This window comes from Garra rufa, chromosome 13 (assembly GCF_049309525.1).
Source record: "Garra rufa chromosome 13, GarRuf1.0, whole genome shotgun sequence".
NCBI classification, from domain to species: Eukaryota; Metazoa; Chordata; class Actinopteri; order Cypriniformes; family Cyprinidae; genus Garra; species Garra rufa.
The window spans coordinates 44,285,975-44,305,302 of NC_133373.1; the positions used below are offsets into that span (position 1 = coordinate 44,285,975).

Here is a 19,328-nt window from a genome sequence, read left to right on the forward strand (position 1 = left end):
AGTGATCATCAATGTAAACTCATCTTCTTCTACAGTCTGTTCAGCTCTAATGATAAAAGCCTAGGAATTGAGTACTAGCTTCTAATAAAAAAAATAATAATACTTGAGGTACTGAGGTCTGGAAAAACCAAACAGCATCGGGTCACGGAGAACTACTCAAGAGCACGAAGCTCAAAAGACATGATTCAGAAATTAAACAAAGCACACGGGTTAATTGAAACATCCAAAGAATAATGCATTAGTCAATGCTAAAACTACAACCTTAAACATAAAACACTCCTACAGGTGAAGCTCCAGAAGGGCTCTGGTCAATCTCAACTCCTCACATGCAAGTGCACATTCGTCTCTCAAAAATACTTCACTTTTTTTCCACAATCAAAAGCCAGACTGCCTAATGGATGTTTTTGTAGTTAAACTAAACAGATGAAGCAGAGCGAAAGATCACATACAGAACTTCAAATGAACTACTGAACGGATTCACTTTGACAGAAACTACATGCGTCTTTCTTTTAAAAAACGTACTGTTTGCCCGTCTTTTTATTTTGCTTTGGGATAAAAAAAAAAAATTAGGCTTATTTATGACCATTAATATTTGTAAATTAATAAATAAATATTTTTAATAGATAACAAAGCCTATTTTAGAACCATTAATAATTTTTAATAAATAAAATAAAATGTTAAATATAAAGCCTGTTTTAGGAATGGTAATCATTTTAAACAGGTAATATATTTTTCTTATTAAAAAAATATTTTAGGATATATTTTGGACAGACAGACAAACAAACAAAAAAATAAATTAAAAAAAAATAAAGCCTATTTTAGGATCATTAATATGTTTATTAAAATAAAATATTTATTTTTTCTTATACAAAGTTAAGCCTATTTTAGGATTGTTAATCATTTTAAATAAATAATATATTTTTCTTATAGAAAATTAAGCCTCTTTAAGCCGTTTTTTAGGCTTATTTATGACCACTGATATTTGTAAATTAATATATAAATATTTTTAATAGATAATGAAGCCTATTTCAGAACATTCATATATTTTAAGTAAATACACTTTTTTTCATATACAAAGCCTGTTTTAGGAATGTAAATAATTTGAAATAGATAAAAAATATTTCAGGATATATTTTAGCACAGACAGACAAACAAACACACACATATATATATATATATCTTTTTTTAAACATTTATTTAAGGCTGTTTTAAAATAAAATAAAATAAAATAAAATATTTTTTCTTACAGAAAAGGAAGCCTATTTTAGGACCATTATTATTTTAATATTTTTAAACACAAACAGATCAATATTTTTCTTTTAGAAAATGATTTTAGGACCCTTAATGATTACAACAAACAAACAAATGGAAAAAGTTTTTTCTCATAGAAAATGAAGTCCTGTTTTAGGACCATTAAAAAAATAAAAATAACAATTAAAATAAGTAATTTACATTAAAATTACATTAAATTAAACTACAGAAAAAAGAAGCCTATTTTAAGACGATTAATATGTTTTAATAAATTAACAAACTAATAAATAAATAAATATTTTTTTTATAGAAAATAATGTCTATTTTAGGAACATTAATCATTAAAAGAAAAAAAAAGAAAGAAAGAAAGAAAGAAAGAAAGAAAGAAAGAAAGAAAGAAAGAAAGAAAGAAAGAAAGAAAGAAAGAAAGAAAGAAAGAAAGAAAGAAAGAAAAAGATTTTTTCTAAATAAAATGAAGTATGGTTTTAGGACTATTAAAATAAAATAAAATAAAATAAAATAAAATAAAATAATAAAGAAATAAAAATAAAGAAATAAATAAAGTATTTTTCTTTTTAGGACCATTTCTTTTTAGGACCATTAGAACAAACAAATAAAGAAAAAAGAAAAAAAGAAAAAAAGAAAGAAAGAAAGAAAGAAAGAAAGAAAGAAAGAAAGAAAGAAAGATTCTCTTCATAAAATAAAGCCTATTTAGGACTATTAATATTTTTAAATAAATATGTATTTTTTAATACACTCAAAAAAATGATTCTACCACACTGTAGAGTTAATTTAAAAAAATATTTTTCATTTAACACCATTGTGTTAGGTTTCCCATTTAAACAATTGCATTGTGTTAAACTGATTTGAAACAGTTTCGTTTTGGTTCAACTCAATATTTTCATTTTGAAAGAACGTATTTCAATTAAGTAGAGTTGAGAGTAGATAAATTATTTTACTTGTGTAACTAGGAAGTGGATTTCCCCTTCCCATCATGCTTTGCACACGGCTGGATAAGGAGAGTAAATGTTGAAATAAAATTTTATTTTATGCATTTTTTTAATAAAATTATAAAATTGGGAGACTTGTTAATGTTTAATGTTCTTTTATGTTTGTATTTAAAACAGTTTCTGGTATGGTAGTGTTTTTGGGGGTTACCATTGTGGTGAATGCATAGAGCATGTGCTTGGGTTGAGGACCTGATAACATAAGTTAAAGTTGTTTTAATAATAAAATAAACAACTACTTTGGGCATGCCATGGATGTAACAAAGCCATCTTATGGCTAATGCCTAATAAGTTGGTTAATGCCTAAAGTTAAGTAAATCCAATGTATCATTTTTTGAGTGTAGAAGAATTTCTGCCTAGTTATTTGTTTTCCAGTTAAATGTTTTAGATTGAGTTCAACAAGCATAAAATAATTACTTCATAAGCGTATCAATTTCATTGAAACTATATTTGATCAAATTGAGTTGGCCCAACTCAATTACATTTTATTGCATGAATTTGTTTTTTATGAGTTGGGGTCACATATTTATTGGATGGAAATCCTGCCCTCAATTAAATTGAGTTCATCCAATGACGTATTTTTTTGAGTGTATATGTAAAATCAAGTATGTTTTAGGACTAAAATAAAAAATAAATAAATGAACAAAAATTTTCTATAAGAAACATATTTATTTATGACCAGTAATATTTTTTAATAAATAAAACAAAAGTTGGTTTTAGGACCATTACTCATTTTAAAAAATCAATAAATAAATACATAAATAAATTATTATTTTTCTTCTGGATAATAAAAATCCATTTTAGGACCATTAATCATTATACATAAATAAATACTTTTTCTTATAGAAAATTAAGCAAATTTTAGGACACATAATTTGCATATTTTAAGGGAAGAACCTAAAAGAACATAAATAAAATCATATAAAGAGGTTTGAGCAGGAACAGTAACTATGTAGTGCTTAATGGGTTTAAAAAGTTAAACTAAAAAAGTCTATTAAAGGTGCATTTGCAAGCATTCATCTGGCTTTGCATGCATATGACAGCAAATCTCTGAAGCAGTGACGCTTGCCGTAAAAAGCACAACTAAATCCGTTAGTTTTTCATTACGGACCAACAAAGCGAGCACAAACAGCTCCTGAAATCAGTCAGGAGTGTGTTGTTCAGGACGTTTGGTCCGTGTCCAGGGTCAGCAGAGAAGGCCGTGTTTCTCTGGTTAGCGTCAGCCCTTCTGAACAAACTCTGGCAAGATTTAGTGGGGTACAAAATGCACTCCCGACTCTGGCTTGCAAATATGACTTGCATTTGCACATTTTTTCCATTTATCTCATTGAATTAAGGGCGCAGACTTTTGGACGCTGCAGCGAGACTTTGAGTAGAGCCATCCGTCTTCAAGGCATCAGCTGAAAACATGATAAATGCGAACAGGTTGTGCAATGAAACCGAGGTTTGAGGAGGAGGTCACGCCGCTCTGTTTACAAACCAGAAATCCTCAACACACTACAACATTTCGTTTACTGCAGGTGAAAACTGAACAAAGCGCATACTTTGAAAAGGCCTTTGAATATACAACGTCAAGCTGAATATTTATTTAGAATTTCTCTGTTTTGAATCATATTCTGAAACAGGGTTATTATTTTTAAAAATAAAACAATTTAAAGCATTTTGGTCATTAGAACAAGGTTATTACGGTAAAGCAAAACATTAAAAACTGTTATTTGAAATAAGATAAATAAAATACAGCTGCCAAGGTGATATATCTCATTTTAATTTAGTTTAAGTTGATACTAAAATTACTAAAACTGAAATAAAAAAATCATATAATAAAAATGACAAAAACACACAAAATTACTAAAACATTAACTTCAATTTAAATCAAATAAGAAAAAAAATAAAATATTAATAAAACCTTGATGAATTATTAAAATATATATATATATATATATATATATATATATATATATATATATACACACACATATACATACATACATAATTGAATAACACATTAAAATATATTAATGCTTCTAAATTTGGCCTTATTTTTAATGTTATTAAAAATGTGCAAAATGTTATTCATTTCTTAAAAAGGATTTTTTTTCTATAAGAAAAAATTAATTTAATATTTATTCATTTATTCATTTAATGAATTTATTCATTTTTATGTATTATTTATTTTTTTTAATTTAATGATTAAAGATCCTTAAATAGGTTTCCTTTTCTATAAGAAAAATGTATTTAATATTTTTATTTGATGTTTTTTAAAAATATTTTCTAAAATACAAACATTTTATGTATAATTTATATTTTGTTATTTTATGTATTATTTAAAATCATTAACGGTCCTTAAATAGAAAATTATAGCCTATTAAAAATATTTTCTAAAATTATTTAAAAAAATATTTATTTAAAAAGATTAAAGGTCCTACAGTAGGCATCCTTTTCTATAAGAAAACAATTATTTCATATTTTTTATATAAAAAATTTAATTTATTTTATTTATTTATTCTTTTATTTATTTATTTATTTATTTATATAGATATATTTTTTTAATTCTAAAATAAAAACATTTTATTTATTTATGATTAAAGGTCCTATAGTAGGCTTATTTTCTATAAAAAAAACAATTATTTAATATTTTTTATTTAATGTATTTAATTTATTAATTTATTCTTCTATTTATTTATTTGATTAAAATGATTAAAGGTCCTAAAATATGCTTCCTTTTCTATAAGAAAAAAAATGTATTTAATATTTTTTTTAAATATTTTTAAAAATATTTTCTAAAATAAAAACATTTTATTTATTTAAAATGATTAAATGTCCTAAAATAGTCTTCCTTTTCTATGAGAAAAAAAAGTTCATTTCATATTCTTTATTTAATAATTTTAAAATATTTAGCAAATTAATAAGAACATATTATGTATGTATTTATTTATATTAAAATAAAACCAAAATATTAATAAAAGCTATAATTACACAAAGTATTTTAGCACTAAATAACAAGTTGTACGTTAATATATTTAGTAACAAATAATACTAGTCATAATATAAAAGTGAAAATAGTCAAAATATACAAATAAAATTTAAAATATTAATATAAACTATAATAGTATCTCAATTATATAATATATATTTCATAAAAGTGAATATTTCATTTTTTTTTTTTAATACAAACATTTTATCTAAGGTCTTAAAATAGACTTCTTTTCTATGAGAAAAAAGTTAATTTCATAGTTTTTATTTCAATATTATTTAAAAATTTTGCAGCTAATAAGAACATATTATGTATGTATTTATATTATTATAAATTTAAATAAAATCAAAATATTAATAAAGCACTAAATAACATGTTTAGTATGTTAATATATTTAGTAACATAAATAATACTAGTAGTCATATATAAAAAATAACGACAAAAACACACAAAGTTACTAAAACTTTAAATTTAAATGAAACCAGAAAATATACAAATAAAATGAAAAATATATATTTAATTAATTGTATTTAATACTTTTTAAAATATTTTCTAAAAAAAAATTATATATATATATATATATATATATATATATTTTTTTTTTTTTTTTTTTTTTTTTAATGATAAAAGGTCCTAAAATAGGCTCTCTTTACTCTGAGAAAAAATTTAATTTTTTCTTTAATATTTTGTAATTAATAAGAACATATGTATTTACTTATCTAAAATGTACTAAAATAAAATCAAAATATTAATACAAGCTATAAATACACACAGTATTTGAGCACTAAATAACATGTTTAGTATGTTAATATATTTAGTAACATAAAACAACATTAAAATTAATGCATTTGGAAAATTCAATGGCATTTGGGACCCATTTTACTTCAATAATCAAGTTATTAATGTGGGAAGCACTAGTCAATGAGCTAAACCTAGTTAAACTAAGCCAGCTTAACAAGCAAAACCCAGCAGGAACCTTTTACCAATTCAAAGCCTTTGTCTCGCACGGCATTCGTTTGTGAGGTCAGTCCACCTGGATGACATTTTTCCCATTTTTCTTTCCTGAGGGAAAGAAAATGTTTTGTAGCAATAGTCAAACCCAAACCTGCAGCCGTATTTCACAATAATGCGCTCTGACAACTCTATCCAGCCCGCTGACATTTTGGTGGGGGGAGAAATAAAAAAGTGGAACTAATACACAACACCTGTTTCTGCTCAACGCCCCCATTCTATCAAATCCAGGCGCGGGGACAGCTGTGCCGACTGACGGACGGAGACAGCGAGAGCACCGTCTGACAGGTCAAACACAAGCGCCCCGTCTGTAATATTTCACATTATGACTTCTGAACGCCGCCGTCACACGCTATCGATTTCTCCCGTCTCAGACTCGCCTTCGGAGGAAGAACTGCTTCCAATTACCTTGACTGTAAAGTCTGTGACATTGAGGATGTGATATATCTCCATACGATGTGATGAGTCAAAGGAAATCAGACCTGGATTAAACCTACACAAAAACAATTGAACTCATCGTCTGCCACAGAGCAGGCCTTTTTATATTACAAACACTGCCATTCAGATGCTTTTTTTTAAAGAAATTAATAGTTTTGATCAGCAAGGATGGATTAAACTGATCAAATGTATATATAAAATAATATTAAAAAATATTTTTTTTATATTTCCTAAAATTAGAAATTCTTTATCTATTTTTTTTATGCATAAAAGGTCCTTAAATAGGTTTCCTTTTCTATAAGATGTAATATTTTTTTATTTAATATATTTAAAATATTCATATATAGTATTTTTTAAATATTTTCTAAAATACGAACATTTTATTTATTTATTATTTAAAATGATTAATGGTCCTAAAATAGACTTCAACTTAAAACTAACAAACTAAATGGAAATTACAGAAATGATAAAGCACTAAAATTACAAAAAAAATTAGAAAATAAAACTGAAATAAAAGTTAATCTCTCTCTCTCTCTAATTGAAATTGAAAATGCTGTTAAACTATAAATAGAAATGTCTTAATTTTTTTAAATAATTATTATTAGTCTTAAAATAATCTTCATTTTCTATAAGATAAAGAAAATATTTTATTCTGTTTATTTGTTTTGTGTTTTATTATTTAAAATTACTAAAGATGCTAAAATACGCTTCTAAAATTCTTAAACTTTTAAGAATTGTATTTATTTATGCATTTATTGTATTTTTTATTTATTTACTTATTTACAATGAGTAATGGTCCTAAAATAGGCTTCATTTTCTTATTAAAATAAGATTTACTTATGTATTTATTTTTATTAATGGTACTAAACTAGGCTTCATTTTCTATAAAAGAACTCTTATTTTATTATTTTAATTAGTTTTATTTAAAATGACTAAAGGTCCCAAAATAAGCTTTATTTTATAAGAATAAAAAGAATAAAAACGTTATACATTTATTTAGCGTTTATTTATTTACAAAAAATTGTTAAAAGACCTAGAAATAGACATAATTTTCTATAAGAAATTTTTATTTATTTATTTGTTTGTTTATTTATTTAAAATTATTAATAGTAGTAAAATAGGCTTAATTTCCTATAAGAGAATTATTATTATTATTTTTTATTATATTACTAAAAGTCCTAAAATAAGCTTAATTTTTCTAAGAATTTTATTTATTTATTTATTTATGTATTTATTTAGTGGTTTATGGACCCAGAAATAGGCTTCATTTTCTGTAAGAAAAAGTATTTATTCATTTAAAAATATTAATGGCTCTAAAATAGGCTTCATTTTCTATGAGAAAAAATACTTATTTATTTAAAATTATTAAATGTGCTAAAACAGGCTTAATTTCTGAGATTTTTTATTTTGTTTTGTTTTGTTTTATTTAAAATTACTAACAGTCCTAAAATAAGCTTATTAGAAATTTATTAGTATTTATTTAAATACAGTAAGGGTCCTAAAATAGGCTTTATTTTCTATGAAAAAAAAAAGTTTATTTATTTTAAATTATTAATGGTATAAAAATAGGCTTAGTTTTCTAAAAGATATTTTTTATTTTATTTTATTTTTATTGTATTATTTTATTTAAAATTACTAATGGTCATAAAATAAAAATGTATGTAAATGTAATAAATAATTTTTAATGAATGAATGAATGAATTATTTATTTATTTATTTATTTAAAATTCAGCTTTATTTTCTATAAGAGAAAATTATTTATTTCAAATTATTAATGGTACTAAAATAGGCTTCATATAATTTACTTAAAATTATTTTATATTACTGTTTTTATTTATTTATTTGTTTGTTTATAAATGATTAATTAATTATATATAACGTCCTACAGCACATTGAAATCACTGTGATATTCACGGTGCTTAAATTGAAATTGTCAACCCCAGTATAAATATTATGACCGGTTCTGAGGTATAGTTCAACAATTCCACTAAATCGGGGTGAATTTCTGCAGGGTCATTAATGGGGATATCATATCTAACCCTGAAATCGAACCCTCGCTCGCGGTCTCCAAAAGAAAACTGTGGCTAATGACTAATTTCCTCTCGTTCTCCTGCCATTTAATTGGCAGTGTTTGGGTTGCATTTGTAACTCTATCTGGTGATACGAGCAGCTACTACAAGCAAAGGTCACAGCGACGTCAGCCTGGGTCAAGCCTGCTTCCAGTGACCCAAGTCTGGCCCAATTTCACCCGTGAACTCAGAGATTACTAGGATCACAGTCAGTAGAGAGTTACAGCATCAAACCAACATATTTTGTGGCTGATTTAATCAATTGTGTCATTCCTTAACCAAATATGTATGTGAAGTGACCCACATTTGGGATTTGATCACTGAAAATAGGTACAGTTTAACAAATTCACTCTTGGAGCCAAATTTACATCCCAATATCTTTTGAACTAAACCATACAGGGCCGTAAAAATTGGGATAACATAAGAAAAGTTTGTTAATAACCAGAATTTGAAAGCAAATAAAGATATCTTTAACGCATGAATTACAGGCATGCAAACTTTGACAAAATTAGACCAATAAAATTTTTTTAAATTTACTCATGGAGCCACATTGAGATCCTCATATCTCTGAAACTGGACCATACAGGGCCTTAAGAATTGGTATACCAAAAGAAAACTTTGTTAAGAATCAACAACTAAAAGGAAATTAAGATGTCTTTAATACTTTGTGTAACAGGAATGCAAACTTTGGAAAAAAAATACATTTGTCACTCAGACGGGTATGTTCTATGCAACTGTTTTCATAGATACATGAATACATAATAAGATACAGTTCTAGTTTCAAAAGCCATTCCTCTTTAAAACAAAAAGTATTAGCATAGAGACTGACATTTGATTTGAATGGAGCAACATTTAGATCCCCATATCTCTGGAACTGAAGCATATTGGGACTTAAGAATTGGTGTACCAAAAAAAAAAGTTTGTTAAGAGCCAGAATCTTAAAGGAAATTTAAGATATATTAAATGAATCATCATTACAGGCATGCAAACTTTGAAAAAAAACTTTGTCACTCAGACGAGTATGTTCTATGCAATCGTTTTCATAGAGAGAAATAAGATGCATTTCTAGTTTCAAAAGTATTTGTTCTTCAGCCATTCCTCTTTAAAACAAAAAGTATTAGCATAGAGAACGACGTTTGATTTTTGACAACTGAAAAAGTGTAAAATTTACTCATGGAGCCAGATTTAGACCCCCATATCTCTGGAACTGAATCATACAAGGCCTTAAAAATGAAAATACCAAAATAAAAGTTTGTTAAGAATCAACAACTAAAAGGAAATTAAGAGGTCTTTAATACTTTGTGAAGCAGGAATGCAAACTTTGGAAAAAAAAAAAAAAATTTGTCACTAAACGGGCATTTTCTATGCAATTGTTTTAACAGAAGGAAACAAGATATTGTTCTAATTTGAAAATTATTTGTCCTTTAGACATTCCTCATTAAAACAAAAAGTATCAGCTGTATGCATTAAGGACCGACATTTGATTTTTGACCACTGAAAATGTGTACAATCTACTCATGGAACCACAATCGAGATCCCCATATCTCTGGAAATGAACCATACAGGGATTTAAATATTGGTATACCAAAAGGAAAGTTTGTTAAAACCCAAAATCTAAAAGGACATTATGATATCTTTAATACGTCTTGAGTTACAGGCATGCAAACCTTGGGGAAAAAATGCAAAGGATAGCAAAAGTCAAGAAATTTTACCAATAGACCTACCAATCTCTGTGTAAAAATATATTATAATCATGCTGCCATCTTTCTAAAATTATTTTTACCCCCTGTATTTTGGTTCCAAACCTCATGTGACAACCCTATTCTACCAAATAGTGGATTACTCAGGAAATATTCATCCATGACATTTAATATTTTGGCTTTCATAACTATTTATTTTGCTTTCTTCAAACAAAATATGAACACAACAAAAAATCTTAGCCAGGGAAGTTTCTGAAGTTTGGCTGATGTGACCCAGAAGCCGCGATATGATGACACGACCCACAAAATGAGTGCTGATGGCTCTTGACAACACAACACTAATGCGATTTCACACACATTCAGCTCCAAGTTATAAAACAGCTGGCCATCCTCACGACCAGCAGTCAAGTGCAATTGCAGAAGCGGCTCAGAATGGTCATGATGAGACAACAAAAGTCCTTGACTTGGCTAATCGCTTAATGCAACCATCCTCAAAGCGAGAAAATTAGATGCACACAAAGTGTTAAACTAAAGCGTTTGTATGTAGGTTTTTAAGGAGATGCCCAACAAACCCTCCTGCAGCAGAGAAGTATGTATGTTTGGACTTATTTCTGTCCCAGATCGCTTTTACAGCCTCTTATCATGAAAGCTCGGAGTTAACAGGACAACATCTGTTTTCCTTATTGATTTTTATCCCTTTTGGAGCACATACTGTGCAGGCGGAAAGAGAAATCCAGCCAGTCATCGCCAGAATCAACGCTCAGGCCAACGAAAAGGGACACGAGTGACAAATCACCAGAGCTGAACCTGGATATTACATTTCGAGGTCCTCGTGTCGGTTGCCAGCGTTTACTGTCATCCTGGGTAAAGAGCAAATAAAGCAAAAACACATTTGAGCCTCATATAATCAGCCCGTCTGGCAATATTTCACATTCAGACTCGCTCACTGGTAACCAACTTTACACTTCACCTCTGCTCAGTAAATTACACTGACTTGTAATGGACATGTTAGTAAACTGGCACCCTCTTGTGGATGAGCTCAAGGGTGAATCTCAGTCTAAATGTCCAGGTTACACAGGAATATAGACATATAGAGAAAGAGAGAAAGAGGGAGAGCCCAAAAAGTTCCCCAGCTCAGAGTTTTTATTTTACTAATATTTATTCTGAAGAAAGATAGACATGCCTAGTAATGAAAGCCAAAATATTAAATGTCAAGGATGAATATTTACTGAGTAATCCACTATTTTGTAGAAGGGGTCGAAATGCCCATTTTCACTTAAGATTCACAGTCAAATTACTGGGGGTTAAAAATGACTTCAGAAAGATGGCAGCATCATAATGTTATTTTTACACAGAGAATGCTAGGTCTGTTAGTAAAATCTGTTGACTTTAGCAATCTTTGTTGCATTGTGTGCCAATGGTGACCATTCAAAAATGGGGAAACGGCACTTTTCTCATGTTTTTCTCCAAAGTTTGCATGGCTGTGACTCAAGAAGTATTAAACCTATCTTAATGTCCTGTTAGATATTGGGTCTTTACAAACTTTCCTTTTGGCATCTTTATTTTTTAATGCCCTGTGAGATTTGCTTCCAGAGATATTGGAATTTCAATATGGCTCCATGAGTGATTTTCAGTGGTCAAAAACCAAATGTGCATCAGTTTGCAAAAAATCTATACTTCTTTTCTTTTAAAGATGAATGAAGATCAAATAACCTTGAAACTAGAGCTGTTTGAGTGTCATAAATGTGACCCTGGACCACAAAACCAGTCTTAAGTCGCTGGGGTATATTTGTAGCAATAGCCAAAAATACATTGTATGGGTCAAAATTATTGATTTTTCTTTTATGCCAAAAATCATTAGGAAATTAAGTAAAGATCATGTTCCATGAAGATTTTTTGTAAAATTCCTACTATAAATATATCAAAATGTAATTTTTGATTAGTAATATGCATTGTTAAGAACTTAATTTGGACAACTTTAAAGGTGATTTTCTCAGTATTTTGATTTTTTTGCACCCTCAGATTCCAGATTTTCAAATAGATGCATCTCGGCCAAATATTGTCCTATCCTAACAAACCATACATCAATAGAAAGCTTATTTATGGAGCTTTCATATGATGTATATATCTCAGTTTTGTCAAATTTAACCTTATGACTGGTTTTGTGGTCCAGGGTCACAAATAGTCTTTTTCCAATGTTTACGTGCCTATAACTTAAGTACATATACTGCAATATGATTTTAGATTTTAGTTGTTAACAAAGTTTTCTTTTGGAATCTTAATGTTCAAGGCCCTACATGTGTTATGGGGATCTCAATGAGGCTCCATGTCCAGATTGTTGAGTTTGGTCGAAAACCAAATTTTGGTCACTTTGTATAGAGCTGATGCTTATTTTATTTAAAGAACGATATCTGAAAAAGAAATAATGTTGAAATTAGAATTCTATATTGTTTTCTTCTATCGAAAAAAGATTCCAAAAGAAAAGTTCATTAACAACTAGAATCTAAAATCATACTGTGGTATCTTTAATACTTCTTGAGTTATAGGCATGTTAACATTGGAAAAAGAATATTTATGGCATTCAGACAGGTATTTTCAATGCAATCGTTTTGGAAGGATACAAGATAAATCTCTAGTTTCAACATAATTTGTTCTTCAGACATTCCTCTTTAAAAGAAAAGAAGTGTCATTTGTTTTCAAACTGACCCAGATTTGTTTTTTTGACCACTGAAAATGTCAATTTTAACAATTTACTCTTTGAGCCATTTTTAAATTCCAATATCTCTGGAACTGAACCATATACAGCCTTAAAAATTAAGATGCCAGAAGGAAAGTTAGTAAAGACACAATAAAAGAGCATTAAGATATCTTTAATACTTCTTGAGTTACAGGCATGCAAACTTTGGAGAAAAATGTGAGAAAAGTGCTGTTTCCCCATTTTTGAATGGTCACCATTGGCACATAATGCAACAAAGACTGCTAAAGTCAACAGATTTTACTAATATAACTACAAATCTCTGTGTAAAAATAACATTATGATGCTGCCATCTTTCTGAAGTCATTTTTAATCCCCTGTTATTTGGCTCTGAATCTCAAATGAAAATGGCATTGGATAGTGGATTACTAAGTAAATATTCATCGATAACATTTAGTAGTTTGGCTTTAATCACAATACATGTTTATCTTTCTTCAGAATAAATATTAGTAAAATATTAGTAATTATTAGTAAAAAAAATTGCAAACTGACCTACATTTGGCTTTTGAGCAATGTGTACATTTTAACTAATAACTCTTGGAGCCATATTTAAATATTAATATCTCTTGAACAGAACCATATAGGGCCTTAAAAATAAAGATGCCAGAAGGAAAGTTAGTAAAGACCCAATATCTAAAAGGGCATTAAGATATCTTTAATACTGCTTGAGTTACAGGCATGCAACTCAAGAAAAATGTGAGAAAAGTGCCATTTCCCCATTTTTGAATGGTCACCATTGGCACATAATGCAACAAAGATTGCTAAAGTCAACAAATTTTACTAATATAACTACCAATCTCTGTGTAAAAATAACATTATAATGCTGCCATCTTTCTGAAGTAATTTTTAACCCCCTGTAACTTGACTCTGAATCTCAGGTGAAAATTGCCATTTTGACCTCGCTCTACAAAATAGTGGATTACTCAGTAAATATTCATCCATCACATTTAATATTTTGGCTATCATCACTATACATGTTTATCTTTCTTCAGAATAAATATTAGCAAAATAAAAAAAATTAATCAGGAGGTCTCTGGTTGAGTTGACATGGAATGACCCAAAATTGCAAACTGACCTACACTCGTTTTTTGACCGCTGAAAATGTGTACATTTTTAATAATTAGCTCTTGGAACCATTTTTAAATTCCAATATCTCTGGAACCAAATCTCATAGGGCCTTACAAATAAAGATGCCAAAAAGAAAAGTTTGATAAGATCCAATATCTAAAAGGGCATTAAGATATCTTTAAGACTTCTTGAGTTACAGGCATGCAAACTTTGGGAAAAAACATGAGAAAAGTGCCGATTCCCCATTTTTGAATGGTTGCCATTGGCACATAATGCAACAAAGATTGCTAAAGTCAACAGATTTTACTATTAAAAATACCAATCACTATGTAAAAATAAGATAATGATGCTGCCATCTTTCTGAAGTCATTTTTATCCCTCTGTAACTTGATGAAAATTGGCAAAACAATGAATTACTCAGTAAATACTCATCCATGCCATTTAATATTTTGGTTTTCATCACTATACATGTTTCTCTTTCTTCAGAAAAAATATTAGCAAAATTAAAAATTTGAGACAGGGAGGTTTTTTGAAATTTGGTTGATTTGACAGGGAATGACCCTACAGTATTTTGTGAAAAAATTATGTTTTTCTCTTTCTGTCACTGTTTCATTCAGTTTTGGCTGCTCTTCGACTTGAGGGAAAAAATCATTTTGTCAACTTGAATTAAATTCCCATTTCATTGCAAGCGCGCCTGGCAATCTACGGTGGACTCTGTAGAGTCTACAGCATGTAGAGGGAGATAAACATTTCCATGTTTTCAGGGGAAAAGCCCTGGGAAACATGGCTGAACTTTTCAGCATGGAGCCTCTCGGACACATATTCTCATTTTTCTCTGTCCTGGAAAGGCTGATGAAGTATTACGGCAAACAATGGGGGAAATTAATCAGTAAGCCAGGTGCACAGATCCGGCCGACAGAGATGAGCCCAACTGAAGTCATTCCCAGACACTATATATCAGCCTGGAGTGGACGCTTTAACATCAAGGCAAGAGACAAGGGCATTTCAGTGAAACATTTACAATCTGGGTCAGCAACTAGTCAAACAGCAACATATTAGAGGACAGATGAAGAGAAGACCTGCAGCACGGCACTGAAACGCACCGCAAGACGACTCGATGCATGCTAAAGCTTTCACGTTTACACACACAAACAGATGAGAACATTCCCGCATGACCAATGCATTCCCGTCAGTTTTCCATTACATTTCTTGTCCTTCAAGATTAGGATTTGCACAAACAATTTTATAGTTTGGATTTACGTTTACGCATTTGGCAGACGCTTTTATTCCAAGTGACATAAAAAAGGACCTGACTTTTCAAGTCCTGGAAATTACAGTGTTAAATTTTCCTGTTTTTCTCAAGAGAGGTCACATTTTGTCCGAATATAATATAATATAATATAATATGATATAAAAGATGAAATTTTATTAGTAAATTATATCATGTTTAAAATACTTATTAAAATACTTATAATTGAATACTTATTTTATTATTGTTATCTTTACAATAACAAGTATTTGGTGGGCAATGTGCTTAATTGTCATGAAAATAATGTAAAAAATGCTAAATCTTAATAGATTTAAAACACTCATATAATTTACAAATATATAGTGCAAAATATAGTTTCTCATTTATTTCTGATCTACAGTTTTCACTCTTTGACAACATAATTTCATCAAAATAATATTTTGCATTAAGAAAAATAGTCTAAATAAATGATACAATTATTTACAAAATTTTACTTTTTACATTTTTAATTAATTAATTAATTATTATTATGCTTCACAATAATATAAAATCAGTGAAAAATGTGCCTAACTGGTATTAAAAAGTCACAAAAATGCAAAATCTTAATAGTTCTAAAAACAGTTTTCATAGAGTTTAAAATATAGCTTCTCATGTATATCTTTTGAAAAATAACCAGTTAATAATAAACTGTTTTTACTCTTTGACAGCATCATTTCATCAAAATAATATTTTGTATAAAGGAAAATATTCTAAATAAATCAAAATGATTTACTAAATATTTTATTCTGTTACATTTTAATTAAATTTATTTATTATTTTATTAATTTAATATTTCATAACTAAATATAGTTTCTCATTTATTTCTTTGGAAATATGATCTACATGGTTTTCACTCTTTGATGACATAATTTCATCAAAATAATATTTTGCAGAAAAAAATGTCTAATTTCATAGATTGCAAAATACAGTTTCTCATATATTATATGATATTTGTTATTATATAATATGATATATGAATTTGAAAACATGGTTTTCACTCATAATTTCATCAAAATAATATTTTGCAGAAAGAAAAATATAGTCTAAAAAAATGATACAATGACTTACAAAATATTTTATTTTAAAACATTTAAAATGATTTATTAATTTATTATTATTATTATTATTATTATGCATTACAATATTCATTTGGTGGGTAATGTGCAAAATTGTCATGAAATAAATGTCAAAAAATGCTAAATCTTAATAGTTTTTTTTTAAAAAGGCTTTATAATTTTATTGTGCAAAATATAGTTTCTCATTTATTTTAATTAATATCTCTATCCCCCGGTTTCACAGACAAGGCTTAAGCCTAGTTCTAGACTAAAATGTAAGTCTGAGCTGTTTCAACTGAAACAAAATTGCACTGATTGATCTTAAAATATATCAGTGTCTTTGTTTTGTCTCAAGATGCACATCAGTAATGTTTTTTTCTAAGCATGTTTATAAAAATTACTTAAATGTCCTAATTGAACTATGGCCTAATCCAGGCTTAGTCTAAGCCCTGTCTGTGAAACCGGGCCTATATGTTTAACATTACAGTATGAATTTGGTTTATTGTCTTACAAATAATGCCATAAAATGCAAACCATTAATGCTTTTAAAAACATTTTTATACTTGATATAATTTTAATGCAAAATATAGTTTTGAGTTTGGGTGAAATATGATGAAATGTAAAATGATTAAACAAATATTTTTGAGCGAAGCACAACTAAAACAAAATAATCACTACATAATATCCATGTTTTTGTTTTTTTGTTGCAAAATATAGTGTCTTCTTTCTGCTTTTTGAGTTTGAGGTGAACGAATACGAATCTGAATATGATCTGCACATGTTTTTGACAGCTCTTTCACTCTCTTCATGCAGATAATAATAAAGCTAGCTGAATGTTGGGACACATGCATGTTAAAACATAGAAGGTGAGGGGGCTGCAACAGTTTCCTATGGTGGGAAGAGTAAACACACACAGTCCTGCATAACAATACAGAACACCGCATCCCACCTCAACAATACAACTGAACACAAGCATCTCATCCATTCACATCCCTAACACACGCCAATACACAACCAGCTGCGGCCAAACAAGCGCGCCACAGACAGCCTCAGAGAGTTACGCGTCAAAATCAGCCCGAAACACACCAAAACACGCCGACGGAACTGAAAAGTTGTGTCCTAAACACTCGCAGCGCATTTTCCGCGAACAACGAGCGGAACACAAACACAGAACAGAGTCAAGAACGCGGCGTTCGCACTGATTTCCAGACGCGTGTGCGTCATCATGGATTAAAGATACAAAGTAACAGCGGCGGCGCGCCAAATGCATCTTACCTCAATGCAAGCACGAGCACGAGCGCGTCCGGCAGCCTTTTGGCGTCTGAGCTCGCGGATAATGTGAGACGGGGCAGGTTGGTTGGCTGCTCGGGTGGGAAGGTGGGAAGGAACTACAGGAAGTGAGGAGCAGATCCTGAGAGCATTCACGCAGGACCTGCGCAGATCGGCCGGACACAACACAACACTCGGGCTGTGTCCCAAATCACACCCTTGCGTACTACACGAGCCGCTTCACAAGTATGGAATAGACAAAGCACGCTATGCTTAGTGTTTTCAATGCTTTTTCTGTGCTACATCTTACAAAGGCCTTGTTTGATGTACTAGTTTACTTAAGGGGAGACACTGCAGGCAAAAACACTGTCTGAAAAAACATGTTTCATATTGTGTTTTTCAGACTAGTAGAAAGAACACACCCAAAAGACACTGTTAAGTGTTTTTTTTTTATATATATATATTTTTTTAGCACTTTATCTATTTGTTTCAATAGACTTCAATTATAATCCATATTTTTAAAGGCCGTTTTTTCAAAATGAGTTTTTTCTCCTACACTGAGCATTAAATCTCCACTTCGGTAACACACTAAACGTTACATTTTTATTCCTGTCTATATTCTGAAGGTTTTTACAGAGGGATTTGTTTAGATATGATTTTCTTGATTATATACATTTTATTCCCCAGAAAATGGTAAAAAAAAAAAAATAGTTTTTCCTATTTTTTTCTAAACTAAATGAGATATTTCCTCTAAAATTTTTTGACTCTTATATGTCCAAAAAATTAAACAAGAATTTTGAAACTGACTTCATCTAGTGTTTAGATTTTTGTACTTGAAATGTATGCAAATCAGCGCATATTTCATTAAATAATGGATCATTTGCATATTTAAACCTTACATTTTCGAAAACTTGTAACACAAAAAAACAACTGGGTAAGTAAGGTGATAACTATTAATTTAGTTCATTTCTTTACCCTATTCACCTGCAGTGTCTCGGCTTAATAGTGTGCAGTGTACCCTGTATACTGCATGCATACTATTTTTAAATAGTAAGTTGCATTTTTAGATTAGTAATGAATTATGTGAATTTTAAAAGGCAGTTCAGCCAATATTACCATAAATACTATAATCGTAATATATATATAGTACAGACCAAAAGTTTGGACACACCTTCTCATTCAGGTGTGTCCAAACTTTTGGTCTGTACTGTACATTTACATTTAGAAAGACTAACAAAAGAGTATGATGGAAGCAATCAAAAACAATCAAAAGTGATATGACAAGTCTCATTTAGCCTAACTCAGTACATGTATTAAGGTTTTTTTTTTAATTATATAATAAATAAATAAAAATAAAATAGATAGAATAAAAAAAAAGAAAAAGAAAAAGCAAGCTAGTGTTAGAGGCCTAAAAATATATTGAATACAACAAGAACAGAGAAG

At 29.0% G+C, this 19,328-nt stretch overlaps 1 protein-coding gene across 1 annotated transcript in view; it reads right to left on the reverse strand.

Annotated features, from left to right (window-relative positions):
- Positions 1 to 18,921, reverse strand: part of LOC141348566 (protein dispatched homolog 1-like) — a 66,972-nt gene extending 48,051 nt beyond the window's left edge. The window contains exons 1-2 of the mRNA XM_073852845.1: positions 18,904 to 18,921; positions 17,892 to 18,004 (exon numbers count right to left, since the gene is read on the reverse strand). Of these exons, the coding sequence (XP_073708946.1) occupies positions 17,892 to 18,004; positions 18,904 to 18,921 (131 nt within the window). The remainder of the gene's footprint in view (positions 1 to 17,891; positions 18,005 to 18,903) is intronic.
- Positions 18,922 to 19,328: the final 407 nt, after the last annotated feature.